The 19,516-nt window shown below is 44.2% G+C and overlaps 1 protein-coding gene across 1 annotated transcript; it reads right to left on the minus strand.

Annotated features, from left to right (window-relative positions):
* Positions 1 to 12,649: 12,649 nt before the first annotated feature.
* Positions 12,650 to 13,216, minus strand: ASCL4 (achaete-scute family bHLH transcription factor 4). Its single transcript, XM_040063405.1, has one exon. The coding sequence runs from the start codon at positions 13,214 to 13,216 to the stop codon at positions 12,650 to 12,652; it is 567 nt and encodes a 188-aa protein (XP_039919339.1).
* Positions 13,217 to 19,516: the final 6,300 nt, after the last annotated feature.

The raw sequence follows: 19,516 nt of genomic DNA on the forward strand, positions 1-19,516 counted from the left end.
GCACCAGGTGGAAGGGGCAGCACTCAGCCCCTGGACTGTGTGAGAGCCTCGGGAAGGCAGTTCCTCCCAGCAGTGTTGCAAATGAGGCATTTCTATTTCCATTTGTCTTAACAGATGGCAAAGCTGGGGTGCAGCTGATGGCCTCCCTTGACTTGGTCACACTTTGTGCCTGACACCCCTAATTCAGCCTCTCCCCAGCCAGGTAAGCTGCTGTGGTATATTAGTACCATACTGCACACCTCACAGGTCGGGAGCCTGGTGTCTGATGTTTATCAGCTGGTGTCACGTTCGTCACCATCCTAAATCTCTTGGGATTTCTGTTCCCTCTTAGACTTTTCTCTCTCTGCTTTTAATACAGCTCTGCACACACGGCTCCCTCCTACGCTGGTGGTCTCAGGCTGGTGTTCTGGCCCAGGAGGAGCAAGAGATCTCTGACACATCTCTGGCGCAGGCACCCCCGCTCTGTCCTCCACTCTCCTTTGTTCCTCTCAAACATAAACACACTTAACTGGCCTCTTCTCCTCTCCCTCCACCGCCCCAGCCTTCAAAGTGATCAGACGTAGCAATATCCCTCCTGCAGCGTGTGCCAGCACGCTCCCTGCTTGCAGGAGAGAAAGCTTCAGCGAAGCAGCTGGCTCTGCCTGTACCTGGCATTTGCTTTACTCAAGCTCTTGAGCCCTGTCCTAGCTCGAGGGGATTTGATCACCAGCACCTCTGGTTTTCTGTCTGGAAAGGTGGCAGTGGGAGGTGTACAGTGGACAAGCAGGAGCTCTGCAGCCCCCAGCCAGGGGGACACTGAGTACAGGCACTTTGTCCCCTGCTCCATGGGAGGAAGAAGAGGATAACTTCCTGGCACTCACAAACACCAAGAATTATGTGGTTTCTGGTGGGGTTTTCGTTTGCAATACGTAGCAGGAGGGTGGGGATCATGCTGAGTGATGGGGGAGGGGGAAGAGCACAGGGTACAGAAATGCCTCTGGGTCTCCCATTGGCAGCTTGGTCTCCTCAGGCAACCAGCCATCCCCAGCCTGAGCTGCTGCTGCTGGCTTTCGCAGTGCTGAGCACATCCCCATCTTGCTGCACCCTTGTTCCCAATCCGCAGGAGACTGCTTTGGGTCATGTTGTATATATAAATTCAGAAACCAAAATAATTGCTAGTTTTAATTGCAGAGATTAGGACCAGGAAAGGGAAATGGAATCATCTGCCAACACTTAATTTAACATTTACTAGCTTAGTAAAAGACAGGCAGGGGCTGGGCTGCCCTCACAGGCTGAGGTGTTTGAGTCAGCCTTGTATTGGAGTCTGTTCCAAGAAATCACCTGGTTAACCAGCTCTCAGCTCTTAAGAATTGTAACCTGTTTGTGCTTTTAATCTTAAAAAAAAAAAAAAATTAAAAAAAAAAAATCCTGGTTCTTTTATTTTTGACTAATGCTTGTTATTGTGGTGCTTTAAATTTGTGTCATTCACAGACAAGTTATCAACCTTTAAAACCATAGGCAGGCTGATGAGTTCTCCACTGTTTCCCTGCCAAATGTTTAACCGCTTCTTGGATGAGGACTAAAAAGGTATCATTGTAAATTATTCTTTCCCTCAAAGGTATTTAAACTGTAGCTGTTGCTAAAGGGATTTTCTCCACCTTTCATAGGAGTGTTTTTGTTAGGCAGTTACACAAAGGGGCATGACAAGCACTTTCTCCTCCATTTTGAGTATCAATGTGTTTTGAATCTAGCCCAAAAAGGACTTTGTCCATCTCCCTGACACAAGTTGTGCATGTTTGCAGGGCTGGAGCCCTTTCATGGTGGAAGAACCGAGCCTTGCCGAGGAGGAGAAAACTCTCCGTCCAGGGAGCCTTCTTTTCCCAGCCCGTGGGGCTGTGCTGGCAGGAGGCTGCCTGTGGGTGCAGGCAGCGCTGGGTGCTCTCCTACCCCAGCAGCCCCAGTGGGCACCTCTGGCACAGAATCCCTCCCCAGGGACAGGATCTCAGGAGGACTGCAGCGCCCATGGGACAGCTGTCAGGCCTCAGAGGGGCGAGCAGGAAGGGAGAACCCCGCTCACAGGCGTGGTGTGCCAGGAGCTCTGCACTGCTCCTGTCCCACACCTCAGTCCCAGGGCTGTGGGATGACCTGGGCAAGGCCTTCCCAAATCCCATTAGGATAGTTCAGGAGATGTGAAGGCTGCTGGCTGCTCTGCCAGACCCACCAGCTCTTCCATTAATGGGCAGTGAATGAGGCAGAAGTTTTATCTTGCTAGAGAAACACAAAGCCTTGCTTGGGCTAATATTCCCTTCCTTGTCTCTCACGCAGAAATTCCAACAATTTGATGATTATCAACAGCAGCCAAGAGCACCATTGCTGTCTCCTTTCCCCCTGCTTCTCTGGCATGTCGGGGGCTTTCCCCAACATTGAGGTGGTTTCAGGGTCCTTGCTCCCCTGCACAGCTCTGAGCCAAGCCGAAGGAAGAGACGGAGTTCTCAGATTTAGATTTTTCAATGTTGCATACTTCGTTTATTGTTTCTTATCTTACAATTTTCTCGGAGTCCGACAAGATGTTCGCAGCTGCATGGATTCCTCACGTCTCCCCCCGAGCTGGGCTGTCCTTATCTTTTATACTAATTACTACGTATTTCTTGTTTACTATTTCTTACCAATGTCTATCACTATTACTAAAAAGGTCATCTTTACTTTGACCCAATCCTCACTAACTACTTTGTGCCACGTCAATGCAGCAATGGAGTGAGGGAAGGAGAAGGAGAAGAAGAAGGAGACAACGCCCCAGATTCTCCATCTTGTCCCCATTCACTTCAATGCTAGGAACCTAAAATTACTATTTTCTCACCCTGTGATAAGCTAAACTACTATTTCTCACATTCTTGTGGCCTGTAAACCTTCTCTCAGTGTAGGAAGTTTTTCCCATGGACTGAGATCAAAGCCAGTGTCTCTCTGAGCTCTGGGCTGGGGTCCCAGACCCCCCTGCCCAGGTCCCTGACCCTCCAGGGCAACCAAAGGAATGCCCTGGACTCCAACACTGGCAGAAAGTGAATCCTCCATCACAGACTGGTTCTGGAAAGAGAAGTTCAGCTTAAGGCTCAGATCTTTGAGTCCATCATGGACTTTTCCAGCCTGTACCAAGTCACTTCATCTTCTTATGCCTTGGTGCCCTATTTACAAATAGGAATAAAAATCACTTTCTTTAACCTCACTTTTTATTGGTCTTTCCTACTTAAGTACAAATCTGTGATTCAGTGACCAGATCCTTCTACTCCTGTGAGTGCTGCTGATCATAGTGGTACCACTCCGTGGAGCATGGCCTAAGCTGGGTCATGCTCAGTGCATGCTGTCTTCTCCCAAGGCTTCAGTGCTGCTGGAGGGATGGGTTCATTCCTGTCACAGTCTAAACTGGAAGTAGGAGAGAATGTAAGCTGTTCAGTTTCAAGCAGAAACTGCAAAATTCAGAATCACTTTTTCTGTCCACTTCTGGTTAGAACACAGAGCCTCTGAGCCAGACCCTCATCTTGATTTCAGTGTTAGTAAGTGCCTAAATTCCTCTGTGCCCGTGTGAAGTGCTGAACATGCCACCATCTTTGCGTGCCAGGGGACAGAAGCTGAGAGAGCATCAGGTTGTTCTCTCAGGGTGGACCAAGGAAAGGGATGGTGTTAGACTGATGCTTTCAGGCAGGAAACATTCAGCAGTGCATGTCAGTACGTGGGGTTTCATTTCACTACTTCACACTGAACAGCCCTACCTGAAGAACATTGAAAATCTGAAGATCAAACCAAAATATTGCATGTCAGGGAAGGAAATATTTAAGGGAGGCCTTTGGTTCCAGTGGGAAAACAAAACCCTGATGGATCAACTGGAAATCATTTTATTCTTCAGCTACTCATGTTTGCCATGGAAACAAGCCCTTAGTGTTGTGACATAAGAAGTGAAGAGCCCCCAGCCCATAGTCAGTGCCAGAGTCCATCTCCCCAGCACACGGGGCCGCTCATGACACTGTCCCCTCAGCCCTGCCTTTGCCACCTGCATCCGCCATCCTCCCCAGCCTCCATGGCATCACCAGGGATGAAAGGCTGGATTCACTTTGGTTTGCGTTCAACCCACGTTTCACAGTGCCTGGTGGACTCATCTCTCCCCCTCCCCATCTTCGGCGACTCAGCCAAAGAATTTTAATCTCCGTCGTCTGTAGCTGTAAAATATAATACCAATGGAGTTGGGCTTTTTTATCCCGAAGCCATGAAACTGTTGTCAGAAGAAATTGATACACGCTAGTGAGGGGAACAAAGTGCTGCTGGGGAGGATTTGACTCAAGACAGCACTTCAAATGGAAATTTCCCTGTTTGAAGTGGATATGTCCTTCATTCCTACACCTTTCATTTCTGTTACACTGTGGGAGCGAGGGCTCGGAGGGTCTGTTCGCAGGAGAGTCAGCCCCTGCTCAGGCTCTTGTCTGCAGAAGGTCCCCCTCACCTGGCTGTGGGTGACCTCACTGCTCATGGGAGCCCTGGGGAAATGGTTTTTTTGGGGTGAAGGGGTTCCTGCAGCCCAGCTTGGGAAGCGCCTCAGCCACTGCCCCGCTACCCCAGGGCTGCAAGGTGGGAGCTTGACCAGCGCCTGACCAGCTCTGGGCAGGGGGTCTGTCCATGTAAACACTGAGCCTATCCCAAGCACTTCAGATCAAATCACAGGGTCTTCCCCTTCCTTCAAACACATCTGAAGCCTAAAGGAAATAGATCAAACATTGGATTTGAACTGAGATTAATTAGATGTTTGCAACTGGAGGGGGAAGGAAAAAAAAGGCATTAAGGTTTGTCTGCATTAACTATGCCTGTGGGGGTGTTTCTTTGTCTTTGCATGTGATGATACTCCATGAGATACCAGGTCTGGTTCCACCAGATCTCTGGAAAAGCCTTAGAGGCTTCAGGAGACTCTGCAAATGTGTTTCAGCAGGAGGCAGACGACGAGAAGGGAAGTGTCGGCACTCCTGCTCAGAGCACTGGAGCCTTTGTTGAGTGGCTGGAGGCTACTTCTCAGCTCCCTGATTTCAAACAAGTATAATTATCAGTTGGATAGGGTTCAGGACACCAAGGGAGCTGCCAGATCTTTCATGAGGAGGTGAGTTTGTTCCACTGAATCTAGGATAAAAAAAATCAGGAAAGAGGGATATATTTTAACCACGTAAGTGTTGTCATACATCCATAAGGTACCAGGTGGAATATACGCCTATCTGGTAGCCTGGTTTATGCACCTTTTCCCTTTGGAGCATTTGTGTTGTAATATTCTCATCTAAAACCTGGCTGAAATTAAGAGGCACTGGAAATTTCACTGTAAAACCTATTCTCCAAAGAGCTCCATCCCAAAGAGTCTCATTAAAAATTAACACGTGATCGTCTAGAAATCTCAATAACTCTTCAAACATTTTGAACTTTTTTACTCTGCCCTACAAACTGCCTTTTCTTAAAACTCTCCAAGTAAATTTTAAGTAAGTCTAATGAATTTCAATTTGAACATTTCATGGTGTGGAAGCCTTAAGCCTTCAGATCTACCGAGGCACTTTCCTAATTGTTGCAATGAAGTCACTGTCAATATTTGAGCATACACTTGTGACCTTTGTTCTCAGTATTAAAAGTTAAGGCTAGCTGAAAAAACAGAATGCTTGCAGAAAACAAAAAATAAACCCAAAACTGCCTCTGTTTTGTGGGCATGGCTCAATGCAAACATATTTTTTACATTATTTCCACTTCTATTCTTCCAAACTGAAAACGGCCTCATTTACAGATTGAAAGAATAAATTTTTTCTTATCTGTAAAACTTAACTTCAGGTATAAAATAGAACACATCATGCTGATGATTCCTGGACACGGTTTGCTGCTGCCAGTGTCACACCTGAGTCACAGGTTATACCAGATGACACCTGCCCCACTCTCCAAGCCCCTGCTCTCCAGAGCCTGGTACCTGCTATTGTAGGTGCTCTGTGGCATTTGCCCCACAAGTATCTGTGCCTACACCTGCATGCCAGGCTTCATTGCTACACCCTTACTTTACCTCTTGCAATCAAGAACCATGTGGGAAACTCACCAGTGACTTTCTCAAAGGTGCTCTTCTTACCCCCTGCTTCAGCCATTGAAAGTCTGGCCAGAGACCCCACCAGACTTTGTTATTGAAAAAAAAAAATCCTGAGACTGGAAATGTGCTCCTTAAGCCAGTCACCTCAGTGGAATTCCAGTAAAGTTTGCAGAAAGTAACAAATGCTCAAAGAGTTTTGTCAAAAGTAAATTTTAAAATGCTTAAATGCAACATGTTTTTCAATCACAGAGTCAACTAATTTCATTCACCTCTGAAGGCACTGACCACTCGTACTGCTGAGCAACTCAGCTATTTTGCGGTGGTGGCATTGCTGCTGTTTTGTCTTTTCAAAGCAAGCTCCCCCAAGACATGCAGCTCCAACTCAGCACCCTCATGAAACTTGCTTTTGGTAAAAATCAAAGCAGCTGGTAACTGAATGAGCTTCTCACACAGGATAATATAAACACCACTTAATAACCTTATGCTTTATGGGCTTGTTAATGCAAATGGAAATTTTAAAGCTTTCATTGTGCTGCAAAATGCAAAGCTATGGAGCACGCTGCGCATAAACAAAGCAAATTCCTTGCATTTGTACTGCTTGTCGTGCTGACAGCTTTGATCTGTCCTAACAGGGCCCTTGGGATCTGCACCACCACTTGCAATGGGGCATTGCCCCTGTGAACCGGGGCTGCAGCATTACCCGGCGTGTTGGGAGCAGCCTGCTGGGGCTGAGGGGCTGAAGGAGGCAAGAGTGGAATAGAGCAGGGCTTCCCAAGGCTTTTTGCCTGGCTTCAGCAGTGGTCTGCATTAGTCAGCAGTGGAATGCTCATGACAAGGAGGATGCCAGTGGCACCGTTGTCATGACAGCCTGGTAGAGATTTATTTGTCCCCACCACCCTCACTGTCACTGTAATGTAAAGGGATGGGATGGGATGGGATGGGATGGGATGGGATGGGATGGGATGGGATGGGATGGGATGGGATGGGATGGGATGGGATGGGATGGGACGGGACGGAACGGAACAGAACAGAACAGAATAGAATGGAATAGCTGCCAGCTCTGTAATCCCAGAGCTGGGTAACTTGCAAGGGCCGGTTCATCGACAAGCACAGGGGCCCTGGGTGCTTCCACTCACACAGGGGACAAGGAACCCATGCAACCAGCTCCTGGTAAAGCATTACTGGGGCAATCTGGTGATGTGTTCCAGTGGGGCAGGATCTACTGGTGCTCCCAGCAGAGAGGCAAGAGGTGGGCCCTGCTGTTGTTGAAACAGAGGCAAAATGCAGGGCTGAAATAATCTGGATTTATCACTTGGCTCCAGACAGGTGGGCTCCACACAGGTGGGCTCCCACAGCAGGTGGGCTGAGCACTGTAATCTTCCCCTCACTCCCCAGATAGAGCACAGCATGCTCACAACTGCTCAGCACTTGGATAAAAAAATATACTTGGAGGTCTTTTGCAATGATGAACAAGAAAAGGTGAACAAGAAGTGATAACAGGTAAATAAACAGGGTGCGTCTGAGGTGCAGGAAAATGTATTAAGTTGGGGGGGGGTGGTTTGGTTTTATTTTCCCAGAATTAATCCTCCCCAAAGATGTCATATCTGATTTGTTCCTGTTTCCCTTGTTTCAGCTGATATGGTATCAGTTAGTGTGCGGCACCTCAAAACCACTTTCTTGTCTCCCTCCCATCTTCCATGCTTCCACCTTTTCCCATGCACAAACACCACAACACACACTCCTGTGTTTGTGCCTCTGGCTTATTTTATTTATGCATTACACAGTTTATTATCAGTTTCATTGGTGAAGCCCCAGTGTGCTTTAATGCCTCTGGGTGTGGAGATGCACACATCACCTCTGCATGAGTGATCCCTTGCAACAAGCTGTCTGCAGCTGAGCCCGGAACTTCTTCAGTGCTTTTTACATTTAAAAAGCTACATTGAGACAGCAGCCTCGCATAGCAAAATGCTGCAGTAAAGCACATACATGAAAAGATGTGAAAATTCCATTTATTTGTAACTACTTGTTCTCCTTGTGATCTCAGTGCAGGTGGAAGAGATTCGTTAGGATTCAGTGCTGACATTTTATAGCCCTGGAACACAAAAATCTGCTGTGCATGCCCAGAATCACACCACATCAAAACAAAATCATGTTGACAAGCAAGCTGCTTTATGAGCAGCGCCGTAAATGCAGCTTGGCTTGGCTTTGTGCTGTATAAGCTCCAAGGCTTCACTGCCCACTACCTTCCCCACATTTTCAACTTTTCAGCCTCCCCCAGACTATTCGTGTAGCTTTCTCCTCCCCCCCAAAAAAACCCAAACAAACCCACCTTCAAAATACTTATGTTTTCTAACTAGCCCGGCAGAACAGGCAAGAGGCGACACAAAGCGCGTGTGCCTGCTCACAGCTCACACCAGTGTCAGCTCTCCCCTCTGTACGGACTCTACATTGGCACATTTCTCTACTCTGGTGCCACCAGTGCTCGTGGACCGTGTAGGAATTTCATGTCTTTGACACCTCTACCCCCAGTGGTATCAGAAGTGAGCTGAGGGGTCTCCAAATTTTTCAAGGGGATCTTCTCTCCTCTAACTTGTTCTCTCAGCAAACAAAGGCAGCTTGAAGAACTTTTCCCCTGCTCTGTGAGTGGATATAGTCACAAGATGGTAGAAAAGAATTCTGTAAGAATTGTGTGAAAAATACATGAGTGAGCATTTATAGTGGATTTTTACCTACAAGCACACCTTCGAGTTGATGGAAAACGCTGCTCCTCTTGAGTTTTCAGAGATTCCACTCATGTAGCAGGATAGCCTCACAGAAGATCTGGGTGCAGCTGCAGTCTTGCCATTCTGCTGCTCCCCATTTACCTAGAACAAATTTATCTCTTCTCTGTAGCCCTCTCTCTGTGTTCTGAGGGTTACTGGTGAGAAGCACCTGGTGAAGTTGTATTTGCTCAGACTATTTTGGAAAGGTTTACTAAGACCTGACTCAGCTATTGCGCTTACCTCAGCTCACTCCAGCAGGGCTCTCCTGTTGGTACCTCTTCAGAGTCTCTCTTCAAAATGTTTTGGATCTTGTTTTGCCTCCGCCTAAGTGTGCTGGAGGCAAATGTTACTGTGTGTGTGTGTGTGTGTGTGTGTGTGTGTATGGGGGTGTGTGGACAATCCCTGCTCATTTATTCCAGTGAGATAAATTGGCCCTGATTACTTTACTGCCTGAACATGACTTTTCTATAGTGCCTTCTGGTTTTCTTTGGCCACATTATTGACACTGGGTAATATAACATGAAAGGATTGTGGATGGGCTTTTACAAAGAAATCAGCTAAATAGCTATTAGAGGATTAAAAGCAATACCATGGCCGGGATAACATATCTTTAAATTGCTGATAATATCAAGAAGCAAATGGATTTGTAATTTAATGGCAGCAGAGGGAAGACTTCAGATGTCTGTTTTTTCCAGATTTGAGAGAAAGATTAAAGTGTCTGCTTTTGGTGTGCAATGGTTGGATAAAGCTGTAGCATGGTTGCCTACAGATAGCAGCATTCACCTTTCTCACAAATAGTAATTGTCCCATGTGGAGAGAATTCTTCTGGTCAAAATTTTTATTAAAACTTTAATTTTCATGGTGAAAAGTTGGACCATTGTCTGCTTTAAAAGTCTCATCATGATACACTTTAGAAAGTGCATCACTTTGAAAAACCCTTTGTCTAGACAAAAACAGCTTAATAAAACTTTTGAAATGTGGCATCCGCTTTAAACCTTTGCTGATGCCTGGACAAAAGCACTAATCCATATTTAGGAAATCTTGTTTTCTACTTGCTTGTGCTCAAATTGTGTAAAAAGTTTGCATAACAACAGGAACTGTGAGAAATAAAAATGTACAACTTTCTTCAAGAGAGGGGTTCAATCTGTGACAGACTCTCCCCACAGAAAGAATTTCCTTTTCACCCAGAAATTATTTTTTTAATAAAATTAAATTAAAATACATATGGCATTCTGGGTCTTTTTGTATCTTCAGCATTGAGGTTGGATTGGGAGGTATTTTAAGGACATCTCCAGAGCTGTTCAAGATGTATAGTCTGAAAAAAAGTAGCTAGAGAGCCTAAAGCAGTGATGGCCAAGCACAGACCCAGGGTGGGATAATTTCCACTCCATTAGATGGGAACACTGAGGAACATTCCACATGAGAGATGAAAAGGGGCAGAGTCACAGCCTTGTCCCCTTCTCCAGCCAGCTGCTCACGGAGAAGGTGGCACAGTGCACCATCTCTCTGAGGTTTGGGAATCAAGGACTGAGGCTCCTGGATATTTATCTGTCAGGGTCAGACCTCTGTGACAGCAATCTGACCTAAACATTCATCTGTGGCCTTATCTGACGTGTCCTGCCTAGGAAGTAATGGTCACTCTGGCAATTTTAATTTTTTAATGGTTTGGGTTGATTCAGCTATTTATTGTCATTGTATCATGAAGCTTTTCATCTTCCGAGTCTTTCCAAAGAAGCACGTTTCACAGAATCTGCCTCTGGTACTCTGAGGGAGTGTATGTTTTTTATAGATAACAAAGATTTAATCTCTGCTTTGAGGGAGAAATGCAGTGCAGGCTTACTCACAGAATTACCAGCAGCAATACCACATTTCCAGAAATCTCAAAACTGAGTCAGAGGGAGAGATAGGTAGAATCTCTTGCCAGAGAAACACAAAAGAAACAAGAAAAGTCAAGAAATAATGGAACCCAATCAGACATTTGGACCTCTACCTCGTTGTCCTCTTCTTTCTTGGGTAAGAAATACAAACACTGCACAGCCAGAAATGAATGCATTGGCTCTGGATTTGAACTGTGCAGGCAACTAAACCTCAATTTTTGAGTTTGGCAAACAGCCGCTGCAAAAGTAACAGCCCTCAGAGAAACAAAAGAGTCATTAGAAAATGGAGCTGTCTCCCATGTAAAGGGTAAAGAATGAGACCTGTGTCTGCCATCGACACAGGAGCTAAAAGTGTACAAATGTTGAGAATAGTCTAGAAAGCAGCAGAGTATTTTTGTACCAAGTAATTTTTATTAGATGCCCAAAACACAAACCTGCTCCTTATCTAAATTTCTAAATCTAGATTAAAAATTTAGTTTTATAGGTGGCAATTCATATTTACTTCCTTTCCATTTTCTCTATTTTTCCCCGAAAAGTTACTGCTCCTATGATCAGAGCTGTCCTGTCTGTTGTCAGTTAAAAGTGAAAAAAGATGCAGGCAGGATTAATCACCTTTTTTATTTAAAGGAAATTTATGGACTCATTTTGAGGTAATTGATCAATATTTGTTCTCACTTATACATGAGTATTTTTTCAGGTGTTCAGTCAACATGACATGAAGGAAAGAAAAAAGGATACAAAATCATTTCATTAACACAAGGCCAAAAAAGCAAAAGTTTGAAAGGTGTGTGGAAAGTGGATGGGTAAGAAGTTTACCCCATATTCAGAATGGGATTTAAGCCTTGGAGAAAGGCAGATTTTAAACCAAACTGGAGAGAAAATCTCATTTTAAGTAGACGCAATCCAAATTAAAGGTATTCCATAGATTTTGAGGTATTTATTTTAAAAGCTGTGTCCTTTTGTAATACAATATTCTAAACAAAAGGAGAAATACCTACATTTTCATGCAGATGTAAACTGCTATATTCAACATTTCCCTTTCTGTACACACCAGTGTCTAACCACTACAGGTTATATTTCTAAGCATATAATTTCTGACCTGCCAAGGACACAATCAAGACTATTTTGTCAATTAACTCAGATTTCAGAAAAGCAGGAAAAAGGCTTTCATTTTTTCAGTATCTTGAGTGAAGCTTTGCTTTTGAAGGTGCAGTTTTACAGAATTCTGTTTCCCTCTTCCTAGCATTGACTGGAATGAGTGGCCAGCTTTATTTTCCAGAAAACTATCCTTAGAATAATCACCAAATAGCCAGTGTCCAGTGTATGAGCTGTTTCTTTCACTTTAGAAGATGCTTTAAAAGAAATTAATTTCCAAATACAGCCTTGTTTTTATTTGAAAAAAATTGTTGTTTCATAAACAGAAGTATTTCTGTGAGTTTTCCAAAATATTTAGGGAAAGATATTTTATCTAAATTTTACCTTCCTCAGTCCAAGTGTTTGCAGCGCAATGCATCTCAGGTTAGCAGTCAGGAAAAACAGACAGTAATACTCACAGGACAAAGCAGGAGAAAGGGGAAGGGAATTTCCTGAAATGGATTTATCTGGTTTTACTGTCTCAAGTGAAAGGCAAAAGAAAATAGAACAGAACAAAAGCTGAATGAAAAGTAGAATGCAAATGTTGCTCCGGTTTAGCAGTCCAAAGGAAGCTTAGTAAGACAGCTGAAGCAACCTGAGAGATATCTGTTTGTTTACAAATCAAATTTAAGTGTTATACAGCAAACATTTAAAGTCCTTTGACAGATTGAAAATACCTTTTTTTTGTTTGTTTTTGTCTTCCCTATCTGTTTTTCCTTTCCCCGATATTAATTTTCATCTGTAGAAAATTCCCCGGGGTTTGGAATTGTTTTTCAGCCAAACTTGAAGCTTTCTGTGTCCAGGGAGGAGACCTAGCTGCCTGTCTCCCCAAATTCACTGTAGGGGGATGACGCTGAAGAAGTTTTGGACTCTCCATCGCTGTTGCACTCCCGCGGGGAAGCCGGACTGGGAGTTCCTGGGCACTCCTTGGCAGAGAGCATTTCCTTGCTGGTAGAGCCTAAGGGATGGCAGTCCAGCAAGCTCTGCAGGTGTTTGATGTAGCTTATTGCAGCTCTCAGGGTCTCCACTTTGCTGAGACGCTTGTCAGTGAATTCCTTGGGCAGGTGCTCCCTCAGGCGCGTGTAGCCCTCGTTCACGCAGCGCACCCGCTGCCTCTCCCTCTCGTTCCTCTTCCGAATGAAGGCGGGCTCGGAGGAATAGTCATAGATGCCCATGTAGCCAGGAAATGGGATGTAGGAGATGTGACCCGTGTGCCCACTATAGGCTTGCTCCCAATAAGATGGGTCCAGGTGGAAGGGAACCCCAAAGGGCTCTCTCAGGGGTACCCCATGGGGGTGCGTGTGGCTGTTAGCCAGGGACACAGCTCCTGGAAATGCAATCCTCTTCAATAGTTTATCATTGTCTTTAGTGCTGTCCATGCTTCTTTTTTTTTTTTCCTCACCAGTGGAGTGTTAGTTCCTGAATATGGCTTCCAATGTATTAATCCAACATTTGTATAGGTACCCTGCCCCACAGGCTGCAGTTTTTTCCTGTGATGTATAAAAACTCAGATCTCAAAGCAAGGCTAACAACTCATGGAGTCCACACTGTGCCTGGAAAGCCTTGTTGTTTTTATAGCTGTAGGATGCCAGTTAACGTACAGACAGGTTTTGAGGACCATCGCTCCACAATTTAAGCCCTTCTTTTCCTGTGATCTTCATATTTCAAAAGATAATAAGAGGGTTCCTGTGTATTTCTTTTCTCTCCGCTTGAAATTATGACCATAAGAGTTAATGCCAAACATAAATAATCTTCCAGGCTCTAAACACTTCTCATGTATTGTAATCCATGATATCATTTGATATAATTGTCTCCAAAAGATGGGTAATTTGCAAAGTTTACAGGAATCTTCAAAGTTTTGGCAGAATTCCTCACTTCCAGGAACCAAGGATCTTCTGTCATCTAAAAAACTACCCAAAGGCTTTTCACAATGAAATCCAAAAGACAACTGCAAGCTTTGTTGTTTCGGCTGCTCTGGTTTAACTGAACCAGCTCATGAGTAGTTTGCAAAACTTATATGGCATATCTGTAGCTTTCTGGGGAAGCTGAGACATCTTCAAAGGAAAGAGTGCTCTCTTGTGGTTGCAAGTCTTGTCAGATCAGGAATGTACTACGTGCAAGCATAAGAGTAAAACTGCCTTCTTTGCCCTAAGAGACGTTTTTTCAAGAAGTGTGACTTTCACAAATTGAACATGAGCATTTTGGCATTTTCAAACAGTTTTCAATGTTTTGTGTGTTTCTGTTCATTGTAGGAATGTTCTGGTCATCCCTAGGAGAACTTGCTTCAGATAAACAAACACAAAGGTGATGCCCTGATAGCCCCATTACTGGATGTTTACGTGGATATTGGCTTACCTGACGGACCCTACACACTGCTTTAATGGTCTCTTGACCATGCCAGGTCTGTGCTGTCTCCTCCAGTTTGCCTGCAGCTTGCCAAAGCAAAGAGGTGGACAAAAGACAAGGATTTTTGGCAGTAAAGTCCTAATGTCCTTGTCTGTGCCTTTCATCTGAGATACCCTGCTGTACTAGGATCTTCCTCTGCAGCAACTTGACGGTATTTGACTTTTCCCATGTTGCTGTTCAAGAGCTCTGTAGTTACAGTTTTTTGTTGAAAACACATTTTCACAGTTAACTGAATCTCCATTTTTGGCCATCATCAGAATGTTTGGTCTGGGAGAGCTGTGGGAAGGGACAGACATGAAAAGGTACACGTAGGTAGGCTCTATTAAAATTGTTCTTTTGTTCAAAGTGAAAGTTTCCGCCCTGCTCAGTGTTTCATGCGAAACTGCCTCAGAAGTGTCAGTAACTGAAACATTCTCCACTCTGAGAAACACATCTATGCCACTGCTGAGTTAAAACTCAGCAATGATGTGAGTAGCATGCATTTTCGAGTCAGCCTTTGTGTCTCTGCTGTCCTGTTCTCCAGGTTCAAAAAAGCAGTGGTAATCTTCAAAGTACAAGGAACCTACAGACAGACCATTCCAGACAAACGTGAGTGAGAACAGTCTGGACTCTGGTTTATGTCAGGGGTAGAATCAGCACCAAAATGGCTCAAAAGTCTGAGGAAAAATTACTGGGGAATACCCCATGGTATGTACAGCTCATTTCAGATCAAGTAAGTGAGAATCTTTCTGCCTTTTAAAAAATCTTTGGAAACAGTCAATCAGGATGGACTTTTCAATATTACTTGCACTGTAAATGTCATTGTCCAGAAATGTTTTCAGAAATGAATGCTTAAAGGAAAATAGCTCTTTCATATAGCACTAGGCTAGGCCAGGACTTCTAGTTTCCTTAAAACAAAGAGGATGTTGACCTCTAAGCAAATACCTGAAGCAGGCAAAGGCCATTTGATCTGTGTTGCCATTAGATTTAAAACACTGCTCTCTGGCAGTATTTCTATAAGAAAATGGGAGCATGCCTCTTGGGGGGCTCAGCTGCCAGATCATTTCACAGCTCTCCATGACCTTGCCAGCAGCCCGGCCATGTTAAAAGGCAGGGTTACCTTTCAGTTCTGTCATGCAAATGCACTTTGCCTTGCTGCCAGACCTCTTTTCTGTGTTTACAGTAAATGCAGGCCACCAGCACTTCCCAGAGTTGTCAGGATTGCACCTGTGCTAAAGACGTCTTCTCTTCTGACAGAAAAATCCACATTGCTAATCCTTTAGAGAAATACATGAAGAAAAATTACCGATAAATGTTAATTGTTGACCTGAATCATTGAAGCTGATTCTCATATCAAACGTACTCTGAAGTCTAAATTTGTTTGTGTGCAAGAGAAATGAGAAAATATGCCACGGGCTTTTGATGAATGTGGTATCTTGTTGACAACCTAATGTCACTTGCTCGGAAAGGGATTTGCCCCTGGGCAGAGAGCCAGAGCAAGGCCAACACATCTTACATCCCACTGCAGGTCCTTGTTGAGAGCATGAGCAGGATTAAAGCAATTTATCATTCCTGTACCGACTTCCGCGCGAAGTCTCAACATGTGTGCACATGCAGACACAGTGAAAGCAGCAGGGCTGGACCACCAAACGGGACAGGCTAATACACATTCTTTTCAATTTTAAGAGTAGGTTAAGACTACATTAATAATGCTCCTCTTTTAAGATAAGGCTTTGATCTTCTTTCTTACACTGTTTCTCCAATTAAGTCCTCTTCACACCTTTGTCTGGATGAAGCTTCGACTCCACAAAGCAGTATCTGCCATGCTGATGCAAAGCCGATGGCCTGGTTTGCTTTTCAGGCAGTAAAAATCAGGTGTTCAATGTTCTACAATGGCAGAGCTCGTGCTCTTTATACATATATTTTATGTTTTGTTTTGTTTTGTTTGTAAATACAAAGTCTAAATGGGGATCCTGGGAGATTCCTTACACATGCCATCATCTGTGGTATTCAAACACGTTCTCTTGCTTTTCTTATACTTCACTATAAGCACTTAACTACCCAGCCAAAATGAATAGAAAATACTCGACATATCTAAAAATAAAACATTTAGGCAAATTCCTTCCAGTTATAACTTTGTTGTGGTTTTAATTGCATATATCCTAACACAATATCTATGTCATTTTTGTACAAACAAATCCTCAACATGTTCCCACTCCCACAGGAACTGTAATCATGAATAACACTGCTGACATTACACAGTGATTTGAATTACTTGAGTTATTCAAAGAAAAAGTTCCTCCTTGACCCTGTTCCTCTGTGCATGAAAAGAAAGTCATTGGTGGAAATATTGTAGTAGAAACACAAGAGTAAGCTGAACACATGCAAGTCCACTAACTTCCCAACAGAAGATGTCCCAGCTGTTTTATCCGTTATAATAGATTATAATAGATTATAATATATTATAGATTATAATAGATTATAATATAATCCGCGAATACGTTACTGAGAAGGATGAAGAAAATACACCAGGAATTTAAGAAGAAACTCTCACAACACTGTGCATTTCTTATATTGAAACTCTCATAATGTTGTGCATTTCTTATATTTTACTGTGCTGTAATTATGCTAAATTCTAGTATTATACATATCATAGATGTCTAGGCTGCTGCAATTTATTAACAGAGACAAAAATATGTACTTAACAGATTTTCCTGTTAACTGTTCTCACAGAATCATAGTAATAACTTTGCTTGAGACTGAGGAGCAGGAATATAGGATTGAGTAGGTTTGTGTCTGCCTTGTCCTGTTTTATCCTTAAGCATGGGTCATCTCTTTCCAGCCCTACACCTAGAAGTGAAAGCTGCACATAGACTGCCTAAGCTTCATACTGTGATTATCACCAAAATACTGGCCTGCAAAGTGCTGACAAGCCAATAAAGGTGATGAGAAAATTGGAATTTTGATGGTAAAATGGCTTTTTGCATCATCTTCATTCCAGTGTTATTCTGCTTGGTGTGAGAAAGAACCCACGGGCAGGTTTGCGATAGCAGAAGAGAACTAATAGTACCGAGACAAGGACATGGTCCAGAAGGGACTTTGGCTTACACTGCAGGGAAAGACTAAAGCATGTTTACTGCATCTCTTTCCCCTGTGGTTTCAGTCTCCCTCATCTTTCTGTATTTCTCTAGAGTTTGAAGACAACTTGAAAAATAGCTCAGCAATTTGTTCCTTACACAGCAAGTACCACTATAAATGTCAATAAACCAGGCTTTCAGGAGACACAGTGCAGTTGTCTTATCAAAACACTTCACATACAATAAAATCATTTGGTATATTAAAAAAAATATCTTTCCGTGCAGAAGAAACAGATCCCAAATGTGTTTTATCACAATACCTTGGGCATGCAGCATACATCTCTGTAGACAGAGATTAATTTCTCATTCAGTGACACTTCATATTATCACTGGCTTCCTTCGATACTTCTGCTTTAAACTGGTAGTTAAGATATCACTAGTTCAAGGCAGTAAAATGACTACAAAAAAAGCTGGAATCTCAGAGGACTCATGCTTGACAGCAGGAAAAAATACTCTTATCTACGTATGACTACATCCAATCTGGCTCATAGGCTCGAAGTATTACTTTCGGCTCAGAGAGTTGAAATAGTGCAAAGATTTCAGTGCCAGGACACTTCTACTGTAGAATTACAGTATTATAATTGGAATTAAGACAAGCTGAGGCCTTGGGATAACCCAGCATTTCAGGACAGAACCGAGATGTTCTGAGTGTGACCATGAAGTTTTAAGGATGAGAACTGAAAATGGAAGGTCTCCTGTCATCTCCTATTAGGGAATGCAAAGTGAAGAGAGAGACTTTTGGGCTTGTAGTCATTTACTGTAGGTTCTAAGAAAGATGTGAAGTATTAGCACCAACATGTGAACATGTGGGACTATACACACAAAAATGAAGCACACCTAAAGCCCCTATCACAGGATTAGCAGTCCATAAAAACTTGAGGACTGGTGGGTTCTTTTTTGACTTGCTGAAATAATGTTTGGACAATTTGGAATCAGACAGTCAATTAGTCAGTCAGTCATGGTTAGGGTAATGACTATATGGCCTGGTGGAGGTGAGGTCGTGGGATACATGGTAAACTAAACAAGGTCATTCTTTTGCTCATGAATGAGAGAGACCTGGTCTTTCTTTGCCTTAATGTACTACTTTAGATGTTAGATATTTAGACTGAACCCATTATGCAGGTCCCAGTTTCAGGCCATAAAACACAGAAAGGCAGCTCCAAAGGGAATTCTCACACATCTCCGACACCTATTTTAGGATGGGATGAAGCACTCACTGCAGGAAACTATTTCTCTCCTTCAGCTATAGAGCTTGAAAAAGAAGTGTAAACAAGGTGTTTAACTTTCTGACACAGCCAAAGGAGGAGAGTATGTTTCCACACCCAGAAGAATCGATAGGTTTGTACTGAACTAAAACGACCTCTACATTTAGGCTCTTTAGATCATGGAATGATCCTTACAGATCATACATTTAGGTTCTTTAGATCAAAGGAGAGCAGACAGAAAAATACTCTGAATTTCCTCCCACGCAGACATCCTATCGAGGGCCGGCTCATTTAAGGAGGCATCACTTAAGTGTCAGGCACAAGCAAATTACCAAACCCCATTACAGTGTTCCAGGAAACAGCTGTTCGCCCCGGCACTGCAGGAAGGCGGCGATTGATTTGAGCGGTGTATACGATGACCATCCACGTGTGGCAGGCGAAAGCGAACTACAAAAACTGCTTGTACACAAGAAATTCTTCTGCAATGTCACCTTAGCCAGACTTGCACATACGATCAACCATAACTAAACGACGATGTCCAGAAGGTAGTTGGGCACGTACGGTCTGATGGTACCGGAGCACACAAAACGCAACTCTCCAATGGCAGCAGATACGAGGGTGTAATGAGAAAGCTGGGAATACTGCGTGGGAATACTGCGTGGAAACCCGCAGTACGCATCGCACGCTTCTGGAAGAGCAGCCTCGGGCCGGGTTTCGCGCCAGGCGCCGGCGCGGGGCGGGCGGGGAGCGGCCGAGCCCCGGGCCGGTGGCGCCGCTTCCTGGCTCCGGCACTCGGCGGCGGAAGCGGCCGCGGCCCCCTCCCTCCGCCGTCCCCGCCTTCCTCCGCCTCCCCCGCCCGCGCCGGGCCCGCGCCGCCCGGGTCCCGCCCATGAGGCGGCGGCGGCGGCGGTGGGGGTTGCGGCCGGGCCGTGGCTGGGGCCGGAACCGGGGC

Source organism: Hirundo rustica, chromosome 4, assembly GCF_015227805.2.
Source record: "Hirundo rustica isolate bHirRus1 chromosome 4, bHirRus1.pri.v3, whole genome shotgun sequence".
NCBI classification, from domain to species: Eukaryota; Metazoa; Chordata; class Aves; order Passeriformes; family Hirundinidae; genus Hirundo; species Hirundo rustica.

What these genes read in the sequence shown, in the direction of transcription:
- ASCL4 (XM_040063405.1), bottom strand. Translation starts at nt 13,216, where the DNA reads ATGGACAGCACTAAAGACAATGATAAACTATTGAAGAGGATTGCATTT.